The sequence below is a fragment of the Varanus komodoensis genome, unplaced genomic scaffold, assembly GCF_004798865.1.
Source record: "Varanus komodoensis strain SLA01 unplaced genomic scaffold, ASM479886v1 scaffold1, whole genome shotgun sequence".
Taxonomy (NCBI): domain Eukaryota; kingdom Metazoa; phylum Chordata; class Lepidosauria; order Squamata; family Varanidae; genus Varanus; species Varanus komodoensis.
In genome coordinates, this window is record NW_025335268.1 from 34,241,576 (window position 1) to 34,260,272 (window position 18,697).

Genomic DNA, 18,697 nt, shown 5'->3' on the forward strand with positions numbered 1-18,697 from the left:
TTCCATGTGACACCTCCTCACGTACCTGTATGTCGCCTTGGAGTCTCCTCTTTTACTTGACAGAAAAACCACCCTGAAAAGTGGGAGGTGGGAGGAACTTATGCATCAGTCCCTGGAGTTGTCCAGTGACCCTCTATAGCAGGGCTGTGGAGCTTCTGGCTCAGGGTGCAAATTGGCTCTCAGGGATTCCCCAGCAGGCCCTGCCCTCTTTGCCTGGCCTTGTCTCTTTTCACAACCCCTGATTGTGTGGTGTTTTTCCAGCTTTTGTGTGGTTTTTCCCCACTCTAAAATGTTGAAGTGCCTCTCTCAAGGCCTAGCCCCTGGCACATTTAGCTTTAAGTTTCAATATGCTGATATAGATGGTGTTTTGACCCTGCACTGGCAAGTAGCTCTCAAGAGCTTCTCCCAAATTGAATCTGTCCCTCCACTGAAAGAGGTTCTGTAGTCCTGCATTAGAGACTCTATGCAATTCCCATAAGTCTTTGTCTTGCTAGATGGACATTTCCAAATTTCCATAATGTACTCTACTCAGGTAGCGCAACCTAATCATGGAATTATGTTCCATTTGTACAGGGAAGGGAGAATTAGTGTACACACCAGACAAGTCCTGATGACAGAGGCAAGCTCCTTGTCTATTCTCACCACCGATGTAGCAAAGATGAATGAGACACAAGTACAGAACAGGACTGCCAGAGATGGTAACGACGCTGTGGTCTTGGCCTGCGCTATTATGCCTGTCGCCATTTTGGGACTAGTTGGCAATGGAATCGTTTTCTGGTTTCTCTGCTGTCGAATCAAAAGGACTAAATATACTGTATATGTACTGAATCTGGCTGTTGCTGATTTCACTGTGCTCTTCTGTTACTTCTTAAGCTTTATTTTCAGCTTCGTGATATGGAAAATGTTGGCTTTCGATTTGTATCTGTTTTTTGTGATAGACATCTTGACTCTTTTTAGCTACAACAGCAGTTTTTTCCTGTTGACAGCCATTAGTGTTGAGAGACATCTAGGTGCCTTTTACCCATTCTGGTACCATTTTAATCGGCCAAAACATCTCTCAGCCATCTTATGTGCTTTCCTGTGGGTTCTCTCTTTTGCAGTAACTGGGGTGGAATATTCTACTTGTTGGGCATTCCTTTTCGTGTTTTCAAGTGAAAGCCAAGGCAACTATCCTGCTGAAAAGATATTCCTCACCACCATTTTCCTGATTTTCATTCCAGTCATGATCCTCTGCAGTTCGAGTTTGCTTGTGAAGATATGCAGAAATTCACAGCCAAAGTCTCCACCGCGCCTTTATGTCACCATTATTATCACTGTTGTTCTGTTCCTCATCTTTGCCTTGCCATTTAGGTTGCTCTCTCTAATAAGATACTGGCATCCATCAGAGCAAATAAGCTGGATTGCCCTGTTTTATTCTACCTTTCTTAACTTCATCAACAGCAGCGTAAATCCTTTTGTTTATTTTCTTGTTGGAAGGAAGAAACAGCAAACATCTAAGGAAGCACTCCATTTGGTGATTTATAGATCCTGCAGAGATGAGGACGATGTGGAGGCCTGGGAACACATGAGAACAAGGATGTCTGAAACCTTGTCTCAGTAAAAGAAGCTGTCTGGATAACCATCCGATGGAGGGAAGTTCATTTTCTAGAGATGTTCGCTTTAGACATCTCTTATCCCACTTGCCACAGAAAGATTTGCCAACATCCTTCTCTGTTACTGCCAAGCTGTTTCTTTCGTGAAAGCTTGCCCGCCCCTCTGTTGCCCATCCATTCCATTTAGCATGATCTATGAAGGCCAAACTAAACGTTCTGTGTAGCACACAGGATAGGGCCATGTGTCTCTTTATCTCCACGAAAGTGTGCATGGGCCTGAGTCAGATTGCTTCTTTTATGATAAAGAAAGCCAGCACATATCACCCCCACCCATCATGTCAGACAGAATGTTTAGTTTTCCCCTACTTTTTCTTTGTTTTAAAAAACCCATCCAACACTATTTGTAACTGCTGATCTTATAGAAGCCTTCCCTTGATTCCATCTCCATAATGACATACTACAGTTTTCTCCAACTTGGTATCCTGCAAATGTTTCACGTTACAGGAAGCCAGATCCCAAATGATCATCAGGAAGAACTGTGGGAGCAATACAACAACGGAACCGATAAGGTAGGGAGGCTGTGGGTTCTCCCACACCAGAGGCATTCAGGAGATAACTGGGCAGCCATCTGAGGGGGATGATCTGAGTCCTGCACTGAGCAGGGGGTTGAACCTGATGGCCTTCTTGGATCCTTCCAGCTCTACTATTCAATGATCCAATGATTCTATGAATAAGACTCTTAGCATTCTGGACCATCTGTCATACTGGTTGGTGCTGATGGGGATTGAATCAGCACCAATGCTGATTGGATTCTGATTGAATCAGAATCAATGTTTTCTCAGTCTAAAACATCTGAAGTGCATTAGGCTGAGAAATGCTGGCAGAGCACTACTAGCCTGTGACCTTTCTGAAATTGTGTTGTATTGTATTTATTAGTTATATTCTAACATCACCCTTAAAGTAGCCTTTGTTCTTTCATGAAAGGTCCAGCTTAGACTTTTGTTATGAACTTGCCTCCTGGTCTCCATCTTTAGTCCCTTCCAACATGACTGGGTTAATTTTTGAGGATCTGCCAATTTCACGCAGCTGAAATATCTCTACGGAATCAAATGCAGGATAGGTCTATCAGGGACTAGCAGTCAAGATGGCTGGGGGCTGGCTCTGAACACCAGTTGCTGAGAAAGACAAGCAGAAGTCTGCTATTTGCTCATGCCTTTGTGGGCTACATAGACCTCTGGCTGACCACCATGAGAACAGAATGCTGGACTAGATAGGCCTGTTGTCTGTCTCTTGGGGAGGGAGGTGAAGAACATTGGATGTCATTGGAAATACCTTAATGCCAATCTGAAAATGGGGTGGATCCAGAGAAGACTGAGCAGACCTCCCCTGCGAGGGTGACCTAATGTCTTCTTTTATAAAGGACACTCTTTTATTTGAAGGGTTGTTCTGTCCCATTCTGTTTTTAACATAAAGAACCATCAGAACTGGTGGCCATTCGCAGCTAGCAGCTGACCAGGCAAGCACTCTGGTCACCTGATCGCTCTATGGTGAGATGAACAGTATTTCTTTCTCTAGATCTGCAGCTAGCATATGCAAATTTGATGCAAATCATTATATTTCAGCCTCTTTTGGTGTGATAGATTTCCTGGATTTTGTCCATTCATAATTAGCCACCCTAAATAGGGCTTTCTTGGCTCAACATCTCATAGCCCCCTGCGCTGCTTCTGAGAGTTGATGGATCCTGGAAAAAGCACAGGATTGGATTGGCACCGCATGGCAGAGAAATTGGAGGAATGTATCATTACTGCCTTTCACAAGTGGAAGTGCTCCTTCTCTCACAGAAGACATCTCGGGATGCAAGTTCTTGTTGTTTCATGCATTGTTGGAAACACTAATTTTCTAGTGCATTCATCTTAAAATGTTAAGATATCTCACAACAGTCCAGAAGTTCTGTGGAATCATGGCAGGACTTCAGTGCCAGTGTGTTCTTGGGAGGGAATACAAGGTGCCAAAACTCTCAGTAGGCTCCGTAACAAAACACAAGACAAAACTTCCAATTATTCTAATTCATTGAATCAATGGATTACTATTTCAGTGTCTGTGCCCAAAATGTTAGTGTATCTTAAGTTATGTCTTATAAAACAAAAACTTTCATTTCACATTTATTGGGCACCATGGCATCTTTTGAATAAGGGTTTGTTCAAGTTGGCAAATTGCTGGAGGTGTGACGCTGCTAATGGTTCTCTTACCTGTATGTTTTGGCAATGTCAAATAGTTGCTTCTTTTTGAGAGGATGTCATCATACGGATACATTTAATATTAGACTGCTCTTTCATCCTTACTGGTGGTGCACATTTAATTGTTGATTGGCTGTTGATGAAGTGTCAATGTAAATGGATTTTCCATGTCCTTTTGGCAACTAAAAGACTGATTTACAACATAAGAAAGATAAATGTCCACCTCCTATAACATAATGGTTTAAGAACCTTATGATATTGTCAGTGTTTGAATGGATGGTGTTTAAATGTAACCTACAAATGGATAAATATATGGATATTTGGTATTTTTTGTAATCAATGCATCTTTTTAATCGATCACCATATTTTCACATATTTACTCATAGGTATACAATTCATACACACCTATTGTAGCTGATTTATTTCTTGTAAGAAAACTATACTTTCTTAATTTGTTATGTTTGGTTGAAATTCACCGAAAATTAATAATACAATATAGTAGATGAAATAAACAATGAATAATGCAAGAATGGTACAGAAGGTTGATCTCTAGATGTTTCGAACTCCAGATCCCAGCATTCTTAACTATTAGGTGTGCTGTCAAGGGCTTCTGGGAACTGAAGTCTGAAATATCTGGAGATCTAACTTCTGCCCTCCCTTGGTATTTCTAGGTGGGGGTTTTAGATATAATGAACATTAACAAAATATGAATAATACATTTATTCTGGTGTTCAATATGCTAGCCAATAGCCCTGTGGGAATAATTCTGTGCAACATCCCTTTATGAACATTTCTTTTCATTTGTTTCTGGGGCCCATATTATAGGCTGTCCCACATTTCCACCATCCAACAAAGCTGTCTCCATACATGTCATGATGTGCTTGCTGCTGTCCATCTTTGTCATTGAAAAATCAATAAAGAAAACATATGCATAACTGATTTTATTGGTATTGGTATTTTATATATAGCTGTATTTGTATATTTTCCTGTATTTCCCTCTATGGATACACTTTTTGTTGGTATCAGTTTTAATGCCTATAAGGAAAATGTATTTGTTTCTCTCTCTTTTTCCTTATATGGCTTTATTTTGTTGAAATTCACAATAATTATCAAAGACCTCCATGCACAATTGCATAGAGGATTCCAAAATATGTGGAAAGCCTATCCATATGGAGCTTGACATAAGAGCAGGGTTATCAGAACCACAGTACTTCTGGGGTGAGGCTTAAGTCCCCTTCTATACATGAGGTCCTGTGTCATAACTTGTATGTGAAAGAGGCTTCAATATAGCAAGCTTCTAGAAGCTCAGGCCTGCAGATCAAATCTGGCCATCCAAGAGTCCCAATCTGGGCATCTAGGGTTTCCTGGAAGGCCTCACCTCTCTTCCCTGGCCCCACCCCATTTTCTATAAAACGGATCATTTGGGTAGTTTTCTGGCTTTTGATTTTTTATCCATTCTAAAAGTTTGAAACCCGTTCCCTAAATGTTATGTAGTGGCTATGAGACCTTACAGCTAAATTATGTGGGTTTTCACCTTGCCCCTTTTGACACCCACCATGGGACTATCACTCCTAAGAGCTTTTCTGAAATGGGATTAAGTTCCAGTGCGTAGAAAGCTGGCTTCTTTCTCCCCTCTTTCGTTTTCCTTTCCCAACAGATCAAGAGAGAAACTTCTAGCTACAATCTTTTATTGTCTTAACGCTAGCCAGCCAGCTGTTATTAATTAACAATATTAGCATATAAATCTGTTGTCAGTAGCAATGTTTTTCTTGTTATTGTGTGTAATCAGATTTTTATATGGTGATGTTTTGTATTCTTTCCTCTTCTGAGTTTGGTGTATAGGGAAGAGTCTGACTGGCTACTGACCAATTCATTGGAAATATCAATTTATTAGTTATGTAAGACATTTCTTACCTGCTTTTCATTATAAAATGATGCTAAAGTGAGCTACAACAATAAAACCTATTAAAAGAATAGAGCATGGACATTGCAACCCAGCCTGTATCCCATGCAGGCTGTCCAGGCAGAAACCATGGATGTTGGCATCAAAACCAGACACAGAACCCAGGAGATCTGCCAAGTCACATGTCCCTTGTCCTTCCTTGGGAAGAGGTCATCTACCAGACTGAACAAGGCAATGTCTGTACAAAATTCCAGTAGAGAGATGAATTGAAATGTGTCAAAAGTAATGACACTAAGAGCTTTACTATCCTGCAGCAAACAGTTTCTGTGAGGTCATGAAAATCTCATATTCTGTTTGTTACATAGAGTACCCGTCATCACACTGAGGCGAGTCATACCTTTGCAGCCTCAAACCTCCATATGAAGGGCAGAAGAATGATCAAACAAGGTTGAAAAGAAAGCTAGAAAGTGATCACGGTAATATTTAACATTTCATCTTTCAGCTGCTGTGACCAATTTATTAGAAGAAATACCATTATCATTAGTCACACCATGCGTCTGATAAAGAGGCATACGAATAGATCTAATGGTTGCCAATAACCATTATGTTAGGTAGATCAATGCTTCACCTATGCCAGATGGGCATTGGAGGGATGAAGGGTACAGAAGAAAAGTGAAAGATTGATTTCCATCTGCAACTTGCCTCTGAAAGCTTCTCACCAGAAGCACGATTGCTATCTTGATCTCCCAATCCCCTTAGCATTTGTTTCAGCTCCACTGGCAAGGGGAACTCAATAATACCTTCGGAAGCATATCCTAGTATGACCCACATATCTCTACACCAGTAGTCTTACCATCCAGATGAAGGTCCCCTCAACCCAGGCATCTGGTGCCCAGCAATAGCTAGGAATTCTGCCTAGACAAATCAAAGAGAAAGAATTACTTTAATTCAGTGGCCTTGTTGCTACCCACCTTCTTTATCTCAGGCATGGCTGACTGCATTACAGAAAAGCTTTCTGTGCTTGAAAAGAGGGAAACAGATTTATCACTGGTTTTTAAGAAAAGAGCAAAGGCAAATAGGTTCCTGTTCCCAAAACACTTATTAGTGTAAAGTTAATAGAAGATTTATAATGGTGGAAACAGTTAAGTAGTAGAAACCACTACTGGGCTCTTAGGTAGAATAAGTCAACTATGAAATGCTGTCATCATCATCATCATCATCATCATCATGAGTAGCAGCAGCATCAACAAAAAATGTTTCTAAACACCTTTCTATAGACTGCAGGTGACCTGCAACAAAATTAAAACATATAAAAATTCAAAAGAATTTAAAATAGCTTGGAAAATAACAGCTGCTGCACAAATGACTGGTCCAATGTCATCAGATAGCATGGGAAGCACCTTTCGAGTTTCTCCTGGAAAAATAAGACACACCAGTCAAAGAGACAAACCTTTTGTGCAAAGTCTTTTGTGCAAAGTCCTCAGATATTAACACAAAATTCCATTGCATTTCAGAAAATAAGCTAGCGTGAATTTTGAGTTTCCAAGGTTCGGCTTCTGTTCACAGGATACTATCACCAGTAAAAGGAAGTAATTTTTACCAATTGCCCCTCTTGCCTGCAGCTCCTTGTGACGCCTGAAATTTTCCTATGGAATGTTCAGGGACATTCTGGAGTATCCAAGGGATGGCACAAGGACTACAGGGGAGGGGGAAGTTAGTGGAAACCATCCTTGCCCTTTCTGTTGCCACTGGATTGGAGTCCCTTCCACAAATAGAAGGTACCCTCCATGCATGGAAGGGACACCCAGGATCCAAAGCATTATCACATTTAGATATCCCAGTGAACATTTCTTGTTGCCTCACAGCATCTTATTCATTAAAAAAAATCCAGATTATGTGCATGTTACTAAAGTCGGTCAGTCTAGTTTTGAAATAAGGAAGAATGTATTTTTATCAGTTGAAATAGCTACAGATAGCTGGATGCTACTACTTGGTATTAACTGGACTAATGTGGAATCTGTTACGTTAGGTCATCTTTCAGGGTTCTTCTCTGATTACCGAATGGAGCTGGGTAGGTGGCTAAAAGAACAAGGGCTTTCTCAGTTGTGGCACCCAGATTGTGGAATGCCTTCCACAAAGTGGTTCACGTGAGGGTCACATTGTTTATTTTTTGGGTGACATTTTTTCTTTTTCCAGGAATTTAGACTGATAGAATGGTGATTTGTATGCTTTTCTCTGTTATTTTGTCACTTGTTTTATTATGTGAGCTGCCCTGAGAACCTTTGATTACAGGGTGGCATGTATAAACCATAAATAAAATAACTTAGGTTAGGAATTTCCTAATTATGTGGATTTCATGGATTTCCTACATATGGCTGCAGTTGGTATCAAATATTCCCACGAAGTAGCCCTGTGCAAGCAAAGTGCGCTGCTACTGTGGCTATTTTCTATTCCATTTCCATAATTGTCTATAAATGAAATGATCTACTTCACCACGGGGATTTCTATCTGCAAGGAGAAAATTAGCTACCTTATCCCTTACAAGGGGTACCTGGAGGGACTCATTTTCTAGTCAGCAACTAAATGAGTGATGCATGTTTAGGCTTACTTGGAAACGACAAATGGCCACACCAAATATTTTAGGCTTCAACAGTTTCTGTGTCCTCTAAATGCAGGCACTCGATCCACTGAGCAGCCAGCCAAGCAGAGCTGGCCCTGCCATTGGAGAGAGTGAGGCAACCCCCTTAGGTGACCGGTGATGGGGAGTGGGCTGCAGCAGCTGCCTCCATACTCATCCTCCTGCAGCCCAGGCTATTCTCCTCTGAAATGAAAGTCCTATGCATGCCTCTCCGAGGGTCCAGAAACTATCTCCTGAGGTACAGGCATAGGATGCTATCCCAAAGCCACTTTGAAGTAAGGCTCAACGGCCAGGCCAGTCAACTTTGGAAGGTGCCATTTGTCTCAGGGAGCTAAATGGCGTATGGCAGCCAACAACCCCCAGAAAGGGGGTGAATCCCAAATTGCCTTCTCCCAAAATCCCCAAAAAAACTAGTGGGGGGGGGGAATGTTGCCTCGTGAATACCCAAAACATGCCCAATAGGTGAACCCCTAATGGCCTCAGTTCTCTATTACAACATCTCAGTATCTTCATAATGGCCAATTGTTTTTGATTTTGGCAGACTGAGAAGAATTGTTGACAGCCTCAAGATGGCAGAGGCGTATTCCCTGTCTTTCCACACCATTGGGGCAGTGAAGGACAATGAGGCACAACTGGAAACCGGACACTCCTTGCAAAAGACAATTATGATAATATGCATTCCAATCTGCTGTTTCGGAGTGCTTGGGAATGTAATTGTCTTATATCTTCTCTGGTGCAGAATCCAAAAAACCAAGTTCACCGTTTATTTCCTAAATATGGCACTTGCTGATCTAACTGTGCTCTGCTACTATATTATAGTTTTTGTTTTATTTTTAAAGGCCTTTCCAGTCAACCTGTTCTACCTGCACATCATGGAGGTGGTGCATGCGTTTGGATTCAATGCTAGCACCTATCTGCTTACTGTTATCAGTGCTGAGAGGTACCTCATGGTTTTTTACCCTGCCTGGTATCAGCTTCACCGGCCAAAGTATCTCTCAGAAATTATGTGCACCATTTTGTGGGCCTTGTCTTGCCTAATGTCACTGGTGTTGTATTTTGCCTGCTATCTACAGTTTGATGCATCACTGAGTGAAAGGAATCTCAGCTGTGAGCCTACAAAATTATTCCGAGTGGTTGTCAATCTCTTGGTTTTCCTTCCCATCATGGTCCTTTCCACATTGGTCCTCTTTATCAGAATGCTAAGAACAATGCAAGAAGAGCCTCCAGCAAAGCTGGACATAACCATTGTGGCCACGGTCCTTCTGTTTCTGTTCTTCGCTGCCTCCGTGAGAATTATTGAGGTGATAGTGCGCTGGGTTCCACAGGTACACGTGCCAGTTGTCTTTCTGATTTTTCATTTTCTGGATGCCATTGACAGTTCTGGAACCCCTTTTATCTACTTCTTTGTTGGTTATTCAAAGGAAATGGACAGCGACAACCCCATCAAGACATGTGTGGAGAGAGCTTTGTTGGATGAAGGAGATTTGATATGGATCCCAGGAGCAAAATAAAAAGGATTATCCGTAGAGAGATATTGTAAATAATTATTCCCACAGAACTATTGGCTAGCATATCCAGCCCCAGATAAATGTGTTACCCATACTTTGTTGATGCTTGCTATATCCAGCATGCCCACCTAATGTCGCGAGCTGTGCTTTCTCCCTCTGACAAACACTAGCCTAAGGCTTTTCTTTTGCAAAATGCTTTTTACTGATTCCAAATATAAATCATCCAGGACAAGTTTCTGAGCCTACACAAGCAGTTTGTTTAACTCAGTCTAGCAATTACTTCCCAAAACTCTCCTTGTGAGCATGTTTGAGTCCTGACCTTTCAGAAAGGGCTCTCTGGAAGCAAACAGGCCTCTTTTCACACACTTCTCAACTATTTGGGCCTCTCACCTCTGCTGGCACGTGGCCACGGAGTCCAGCTCTGAAGGGAGGGGCTGATCCCTGTCTGGGAACTCCTCAGTCTCAGCAGCCCCTACCACTAAGTGTATCTCCATGCTACTCCCAGGGTCTGTGTGGCCTGCCACCACATCTGCCCTTGAACTAACCGCCGCCTCTTCCTCCCCCTGTTGCCTCTTAGGACCTTGAGCAAATTCCAGTTCCTCCATCCCACTGAAGTGCTCATCTTCTGAATCTGAATCACCAAATGTGGCACAACTAGAGTCCCGCAGGAATGCTTGCTCCTGAATCAGTATCACCTTGCTTCCCACTGGGGCTCCTCCGCCATAGTAATGGCTACCTCCTTCTGGGGTCCTGGGCAACCTGAAACAGAACTGCTTAATCAAGGTGTAGGCATGGCGGTTTTCCACAGGCTCCCAGCTGTGCTTCTCTGGGCTGTAGCCCTTCCAGTCCACCAACAACTGAAAGGGTCCATGATAGAATAGAGAGTCCAGAATGTCTCGCACCTCAAATTCCTCCTCCCCCAAACCAGGACAAGGGGCAGGAGTGTCCTGCGGGAGTGAAGAGGGTGACCAGTCTTGATGGAGGGCAGGAGGGAATGGTAAAAGATGGGGTGGACTTCCAGCGAGAGGGGCAAGGGCAGTTTGAAAGCCACCAGATTAGTCTGAGCCACAAGGGGCCAGTGTGGCATGCCACCAATTTCTTGGAGGGTGCAGGGGAGGGCAAATAATCGGTAGACTCCCATACCCAACTCCCCACATGCAAGCCTGCACCCTGACAGTGAGAGTCCACAACCCCCTTCTACATAGACTTAGCTTGGTCCAACTGTTCCTTGAGAGCATGTACAGAGTGCAGCTCTTACATAAAGTCCACCAGCGGTGGCACATTCAAGGAGGGCAGGCTTGATGGGAAAGACCTGGGGTGATAACCAAAATTAGGGGGTATGGGGTTTTGACTGGGGGGGTATACTTACTGTTATGCATTATTATATATTAACATTGTATTGTATTAAGCAATTTTGTTTTTATTTTGTATTGTTCTGTTGCTAATATTGTATTTGAACTTGCATTTGCTTTATCAGAATACAAAGAACAATGCTAAGAAAGGACAAGGGGGGGCAGGTGTGGAGGAGGAAGAGGATTGAATGGGTATATAGGTAGCTCAAATAGGTAGCTAGGAAGTGCTGCTAATTCAGATTGAGACATTGGACACAGCTTTCCCACAGGGAGGGCAGCGCCGGTCCATGATGAGGCCCTGTGGGGGCTGACACTCTGCCTCCTTAGATCAAAAACATCCCAAAAGTCCCAGTACTGGGACTGATCCCAGTCTGGGAGTCTGAGTGGAAGGGAACAGAGTGCTGGTCTCACTGGCTTCACCCCATGTGGTTGGACAACAAGAGTCTGCCACAGTCAAGTGTGCTGAGAGAGCCAGTGTGGTGTAGTGGTTAAGAGCATGGGACTGGGACTCAGGCGATCTGGGTTCTAGTCCCCGCTCGGCCATGGAGCCAACTGGGTGACTTTGGGCCAGTCACAGACTCTCAGCCCAACCTACCTCACAGGGTTGTTGTTGTGGGGATAAGATGGAGGAGGAGAATGATGTAAGCTGCCTTGAGTCCTTTGAGGAAAAAGGCAGGATGTAAATCGAAAATAAATAAATAAATGCATCTCCTTCTGCAGGCAGCTGATTCTTTGAAGTCTTTGACGCTTCTGTGCTGATGGGAGGAGCTTCTTCTAATCCAAAGGGAGGACAGTGTAGAAGAAGGTTGTCCCAAAGGGCTTTTCTATATAAGGCTTTTAGGGTGCCCTCATCATTGCTTCAGACAACGTTGTAACCCTACAGTTTTACTTCTATATTTTAAGAGCAGTTTCATAGGGCTGTTTGGAGCAAGGAAAACCCAATTGTTTCTTCATCCCAAATCAAAGTGCAGGTCCCACTAGTGTGATTGTGTTATTCTGCTGTGTTGCATGCCACCTAGAGTATGTAGTGAAAAGTACAGAAAGGTAGGAAAAGAAAAGCTCTTTGTTGGAGATCCAATCTCCATCGTGTAACAAAAGTGTAAGCAGATACAGCAGGTTAACAGCCTTATCTAGAAAAGTTTTACTGCTACTTCTCAGCACAAAGGAAAAAGAACAGAAGAAACACAACCAGCAGAAGAAAAGCCATTCTAGATTAGAGAATGGGATTCCTGCAAAGCAGAGCGATCCAAGGACAGACATAATGCTCATTTTGAGCTTCCTGGCTCTCCCGTCATCAGCATCTCTATCTGGCGGGACTGTGCATCTGTTCAACTCATCATTATTTGGTGCATTATGAATTTCAGGGAGTGATTCACAAAGGAAGTAGTCACACCTGGTATTGCCACCTCTGGGACTCCTCTGCATTACACCTCTCTCTGCAATCCCCCTGTACGTACCCCTCCTGAGCTAGGCACTCCTGTTCTCCATACGTATGGGCTGGGGCTGGCTGCCGTCATCTGGACGACTCAAAGCAGGTGAATGCAGAAAAAAGAAGGGGAAGGACTTTGCTCTCTAACAGGATGGTGGGTCTCCCATCTCTGCAGCCTCCTGGTAGCCTTGAGAGGAGTGCAACAGGAGGGCCAGCTCCGTGCTTACTCAAGGCTCTGGCAGCTGAAGCAGCAGCACTGACAGCATTGGCTGAGGGTTGGGAGCCTTGGGGCAAGAAACCCCTTTCAGAACGAGTCCCTTTCCCCTTTCATTCATGTCCACCTCACCCCTAACTAGGATGGGCTCATTAGCTGAAAACCCCACCCACAGTCCCTGGCCAAAAGGGGAGAAGAAAAGGTGAATGCATCTTTGCACCCCATCAGTGTATCTACAGAAGCCACCGAGGTAACTTTTGGTGTTCTCTCTTGTGCACACAAGATAAAGTCTTCTCTTATCACCTGTTCTGTTTCCCCTTTCTTAAGTCCTGTCTTTTTCTTTTTTCTTTTTTTTTGGGGGGGGGGCAGAAGGATCCATGACAAGCTGCGGTCCCCCCACTCCTGTGTGATGCCTCAAAATGATCTCAAGCCAAGCCCCACTATACTCAAAACATAAAGCAGCCCACTGACTTCTTGCTCGTCCACAGAGCAAGTTTGGGAAGGAAAACAAGATTGAACAGAAAAGCCATGCTAAGTCAGATATCATCAGTGTTTTTTGATGCTTGTTATTCCATTTATGTGCCCTCTTTCTGCAAATGCACTCAAGGACATTTAAAATAATAGCCTACTGAAGACAAAAGGAGGAGGAAAATAATCTAATGGTAACACAAGTTCGTTCATGTTGTGATTTGGATAGTCCCCACCCATGCAGAGAAACAGAGACAAGATGTCAAGGTATGTGACAGTCTTGTGACAAAGGTGCTATAGTCACTTCAGAGGTCGTTCCAGGAGGCGAGCAGGCAAATTTGCAGTTGGTCCCAGCTGAGACAATGGAGGAGTCTCCCTGTCTCTTATCTTGCGCAGGTTCATTGAGTTGGAGGCATTTGGGTAGGGCAGGGCAGGCATCCAGTGGCAGTTGGTCCCAGCCAAGCTGATGGAGAATGGAGCAAGGGGTGCTGTTTTTTCTCTCCCTCCGAGGCAGTCAAGGATGGGACTGCCACTCAGTGCTCCTGGGTTTGATCCCCAGTATCTCTAGGTACAGCTAGGAAAGAATTCCGCCTACAACACTGGAGAACGGCTGCCAGTCAGTGTCAGCCAAGCTGGGCTACATTACCAATAGCCTGACTTGTACAAGGCAGCCTCGTGTGACCTACTGAGAGAAACAGTGCTGAGTGAAGAGAAGCCAAATGACATTTCGCTTAAGCCTAGAATATTGAATGGTGCCACAAACCCTGAGATGACTTTATCTTCTTGCATGCATTAAATACTACTGGGCACACAGCAGAGCCCTGCAGAATCCAGTAGAGAAACTCCCATATGGGAAAGAAGTAGTGCAACTGGTGCTGTTTCCTGGGACCTCCATGAATGGTAGGAATGAAACCACCACACAATTCTGCTCTATGTTCCCTTCCCATGCGGGCATTTTGGAAGAAGGCAATGGCTGTGAGTGGCAGATGCTCCTGAGAGAACCACTACACACAACTGGTCTATAGATGCAGTTCATCTACCAGGTCAGTTAAAGCAATCCCCATCTCAAGGAAACCAACAAACCATCAGAACATAGTTCTAGCCTTATGATCAGTACTGTGAGAGTTGCCACACTGCAAATAACAGTTGCTATGAGGTCATAATATTCTCATATTCCGTTTGTTGCAGAGTGAGATGGTTCAGACTTTCCCAGTATTAAATTCCTGATGAGGACAGAAGAATGACTAAACAAGGTTGAAAAGAAAGCTAGAGAGGAATCACAATGGTAATATCTTTTCTCTCCTGCAGCTGCTTCAATCAGCTTGATAAAATAAAACAAAAAACAAGATTTCATGATGACATTTCTGTTGAACTGGCATTCTGAATATTTGCCAGACTGATCATTCTGGGAGATTGTTTTTTAACTTTCAAAGAACTTTCTGCCAATAACTTTTTGAGTTGTGAATAGATCACTGTATAAATAATATACCTGCACCTTTTTTGTATTGTGGAGATGGCTGGAAGTGGCAGTGGCGGGGCAGAGAAGAGGGGATAGAGGGAAATATATTCCTATCAGTTACCTGCCTCTGCCTTCTTCTCTCAAGAAGCATGGCAGAGTCATGACCAGGGGTGGATTTTCCATAATCCAGAGCAAGGTAGGAGACTGTGGAAAAGGTGCACTGGAAGAAAATTTCCCTCAGCACAAGTCCCCAAAGAACCCCACACCACCAGGAACCCCTGTGCCAGGAGAACCCCAACAGTGCCAGCTCCAGGTGTTCGAGGGCCATTGGGTGGGCAACCCTCCCTCAGTGAATCAGCTTTCTCACTCCCATCGCCGCCAGCCGCTCTTGCTCCTCCTCCACTTCCTTGTCATTGCCACAACTTGCTTGCTTGATAGGCAGAGAGCCCGGGAGCATGGAGGCCATGGCTCTTGTGGTTCCTTCTGATCATGGTCATTATCTGGGCCAGTGAGAGGCCAATGAAGAGCCAGGTTGCAATGATGAAGAGGAGAAACGAGTCCAGGCAGCTCTTGCCAGAACTAGGCCTACCATCGCTCTATAGGTTTTATTTATTTATTTAAACAACTTATATGCCACCCCATCGCGTGAGCCTCGGGGTGGCTTACAATCATTAAAATCCCATATAAAATACAAAAAAATTCATCAAATAAATAAAATACAAAAAATAAAATAAAATAAAATAAAATAAAATAAAATAAAATAGGTTGAGGAGGACATTTTGCTCCGTTTCTCAGACTACATGGCTCACTGTCAGAATTCTTTACAGAGTCAAGCAAGAGTCAAACACTGAAAAATTTGGTATGAGCCCCCTCCCCACCCCGAGGGAGCAAAGCTAGCCATGCCTCATAGAGCCCCACATCCTTGCTGGAGCAATACCAGAGCAACGTATGCTCCACCTGTGTTCAGCTGGGCCTCTTGCCTGATTCCTTGCTGGACCTTTCTGCAAACTCTGTGAGGAACAAGTTCTGCTCCTTGTTTTGAAAATTCCTGCACTGTCCTCCTGGCTCTGCTGTCCACAAACTGCCTATGACAGGATTGGCTGGTACATTCCATTTTCCATTTTCTCCATCACTTGCTTACGTTTCAAGTTTGTAAAGTCTGGAAACAGGAACTTGAAGCCTCACAAAGAGAGTTCTAGTAGTTGGACCTACTGGTCCTGAGCTATCCAGTCCTGCCACCATCCGCTATTCCATGGGAGCCAAGAACTTTGCTCATATGACTCATGGGGATGGGGTTGCTTCAGCCTATGTGGCTTTCCAGAGGTAAGGCCTGCTAATAGGTGACAACGCTCCTGGGGTGCTAGGAATGTGCCAGCATGGGGGGCAGGCAAGAGTGCTATTTTTAAAACGCTCCTCTTTGTATCAAGTTCCAGGCCAGAAAACAAGCTTGACCACGAGGAAGGTCCTAGCCTGTCCCTTCTCTTTTTCTGCTAGTTATCTACTCTGGCCAAGCCTTATTTCCAAGTAGGGGAGTATTCAAATTGGTATTCCAGGCCTGCCATTTAAATGAGACAATCTCTTGCACCACTTTTGGATTTCAACACTTCATTCTGTTGTGTGTTTAGATCCTATAAGGTCCAGTGGAAGGCTGAACAAAGTGCCTTGGAGATGTCAGCTGGGGATCTGAACTCTTACAGTGGAGGACACCTGTGGTTTGGCTACCTCCTGCTTTCTTCTCGATTTAACCGTAAGCAAGAGTTGCCCTACATCCCCACATCTGCACACGTTCTTTACCTCTGACATGGCTAATTAGGCCATCGAAATGCCAGGTTGTTCTCTGAGGTGTGTTGACCATGACCATGAATTTCCCAAGGTTCTTTTTTATTGTACAGATAATGCAGTGATATTATCCATCATATTCTGTTTGTTGGAATAACCTTAGTAGGCAGGAGAAAAGCTTTCAGAAGCACTGAATCCTTTTAGCTGCCTGAGCCTGTGACATTTCTTTCTAGGTTTGCCACACAAGGAGAACTGTTACTTGCTTCGCATTGGCCGTTGAGCAAAAAGCCACAGGTAAAATTGGGCCGTATTCCCCAAGATGAGAATTTGTAATGGTGGAGCAGTTAGACAGGTTGTTAGCAGGTGTATAACATACTGTCAAATTCTGTAACAAGCACTCCTTGACTGCCAGGGTAGGAGGTGGAGAATAGCTTTTCCTTGTCTTATTTTTGTTTGTCTCCTCTGTTCCACTGTCTATAGCAGGAAAGAATCAACTACATCAGCTCCGGGGCTGGTGGAGTTTCAAGTTCTGCTTGAGGGTGTGTCAGGAAATGCAGGAAACTTAGAACCCTGAGGATCCAAAGCCTTCCTACATGCTCCCAACATAGCTCGTTTTGGTCCACATCATCAGCTGAACTGAGCCTGGTGGATCTTCTCACAGCTGTCCTGGGGCATCTCTGTCACGCGGTCACTGCTAGCTTTGTTCTCCACTGGTAGATCAGCTGCCTTGTCACTTCTCATGGCCTCTCAGCAACCCTTCCAGGGAACACAAGTTTGTTCCTGAAGAGGGGACACAGATGTGCATGTGCAGAGGAAGCGGATAAGATGACTTTTCTCCCTTTCACACAGTATTTAAATGTGAGACTTTCCAATTAAAACTGATTGGCAGAAGAAGCAAAACAGATGAAAGAACTTATACTTTGTGGATGTTGTACTGCAAAATAGGACAGAGCTTTAAATAGCTTTAAAAAGGAGCTAGACGATAGATGGAGGATGAGGTTTTCAGTGGCTATTGGATGAAGATTATTAAAAGATACACCTTTTCCACGTTCAGAGGCCATATGCCACCACAATACGAGTCCCTGAGTGGCAACAATAGGAAAAAGCTTTGACCTTCACGCCCCTCTTGCTGTCGCAAAATAATTTTTAATGCATCTTTTTGACTTCCTTATGCAGATTGCTTGATTTCTGACATACCATTCAAAGTCTGACAAAGGAAGACAGGCATTACATAGGCCCATCAGAGGTTGCCTTATAATGAGCAGCCTATTGGCCCATGTAGCCCAGCAGTGTCAACACTGACTGGCAGTTGCTGTCCAGAATTGCAGTTCCAGCCCTGTTTGAAGGGACTGAACCTGAAGCCTTTGGCATGCACGGTAGATGCTTTAGCCACAGTTCCTTCCACGTGTTTTTAGGTGATGTCATCGTAAGGTTAACAATGTTGGCTCGGACACACTAAACACAATTTCTGCAAATCATAGAGCCATCAAGTCATTTAGAAAATCTACATTATCTTGGAAAATACATCTCCACATTTAGAAATCCCAGGTTCAGACATGATAACCCACAGTCCAGGACAGAATAAGGGTTGTCACTGAACTGTGGGTTGTTCCTGAAGAACAGATTAACATGTTGTCTGTAACCCTCTTCACTAAAATCCATGTTTGACACAATTATGAATCACAGACTAAATAAAAGGAACAATAGGTTGTTGGTGAGCTGTGAATTGTTTCTTGTTAGCCTAGCAAACGTCAGCAACAACCTCAGTTCAATGACAACCAACGCAGACCTTGACTGTGAGTTCTCGTGTTGTCCGAACCCAGTCTATATCTTATTGTTTAAAACTCGAAGGTGTCAGAATTCCAAAATCATGACACTCTAACAAAGTTGCACAGTCCAATTCCAAGTAAGACAGATTGTAATTTTCCATTATGGTCTAGTATTTAGTTGAAATTAGGTTTATGTGCAATCCATTACCTTAATGTAACTATTTTTCTACATGTATATAAACTAAACAGTGTCCTGAAGACAAGTGTACAGCTGAGACATGTTGCAGTATACAGTCCAGTATACAACAGCAATGCCTGTGTGCAATGAAAGGACATGAATTTTGCAAAG

At 43.6% G+C, this 18,697-nt stretch overlaps 1 protein-coding gene across 1 annotated transcript; it reads left to right on the forward strand.

The window, feature by feature from the left end:
* The first annotated feature begins 517 nt into the window (after positions 1-517).
* Positions 518-1,600, forward strand: LOC123027342 (proto-oncogene Mas-like). Its single transcript, XM_044438499.1, has one exon. The coding sequence runs from the start codon at positions 518-520 to the stop codon at positions 1,598-1,600; it is 1,083 nt and encodes a 360-aa protein (XP_044294434.1).
* The last annotated feature ends 17,097 nt before the right edge of the window (positions 1,601-18,697 follow it).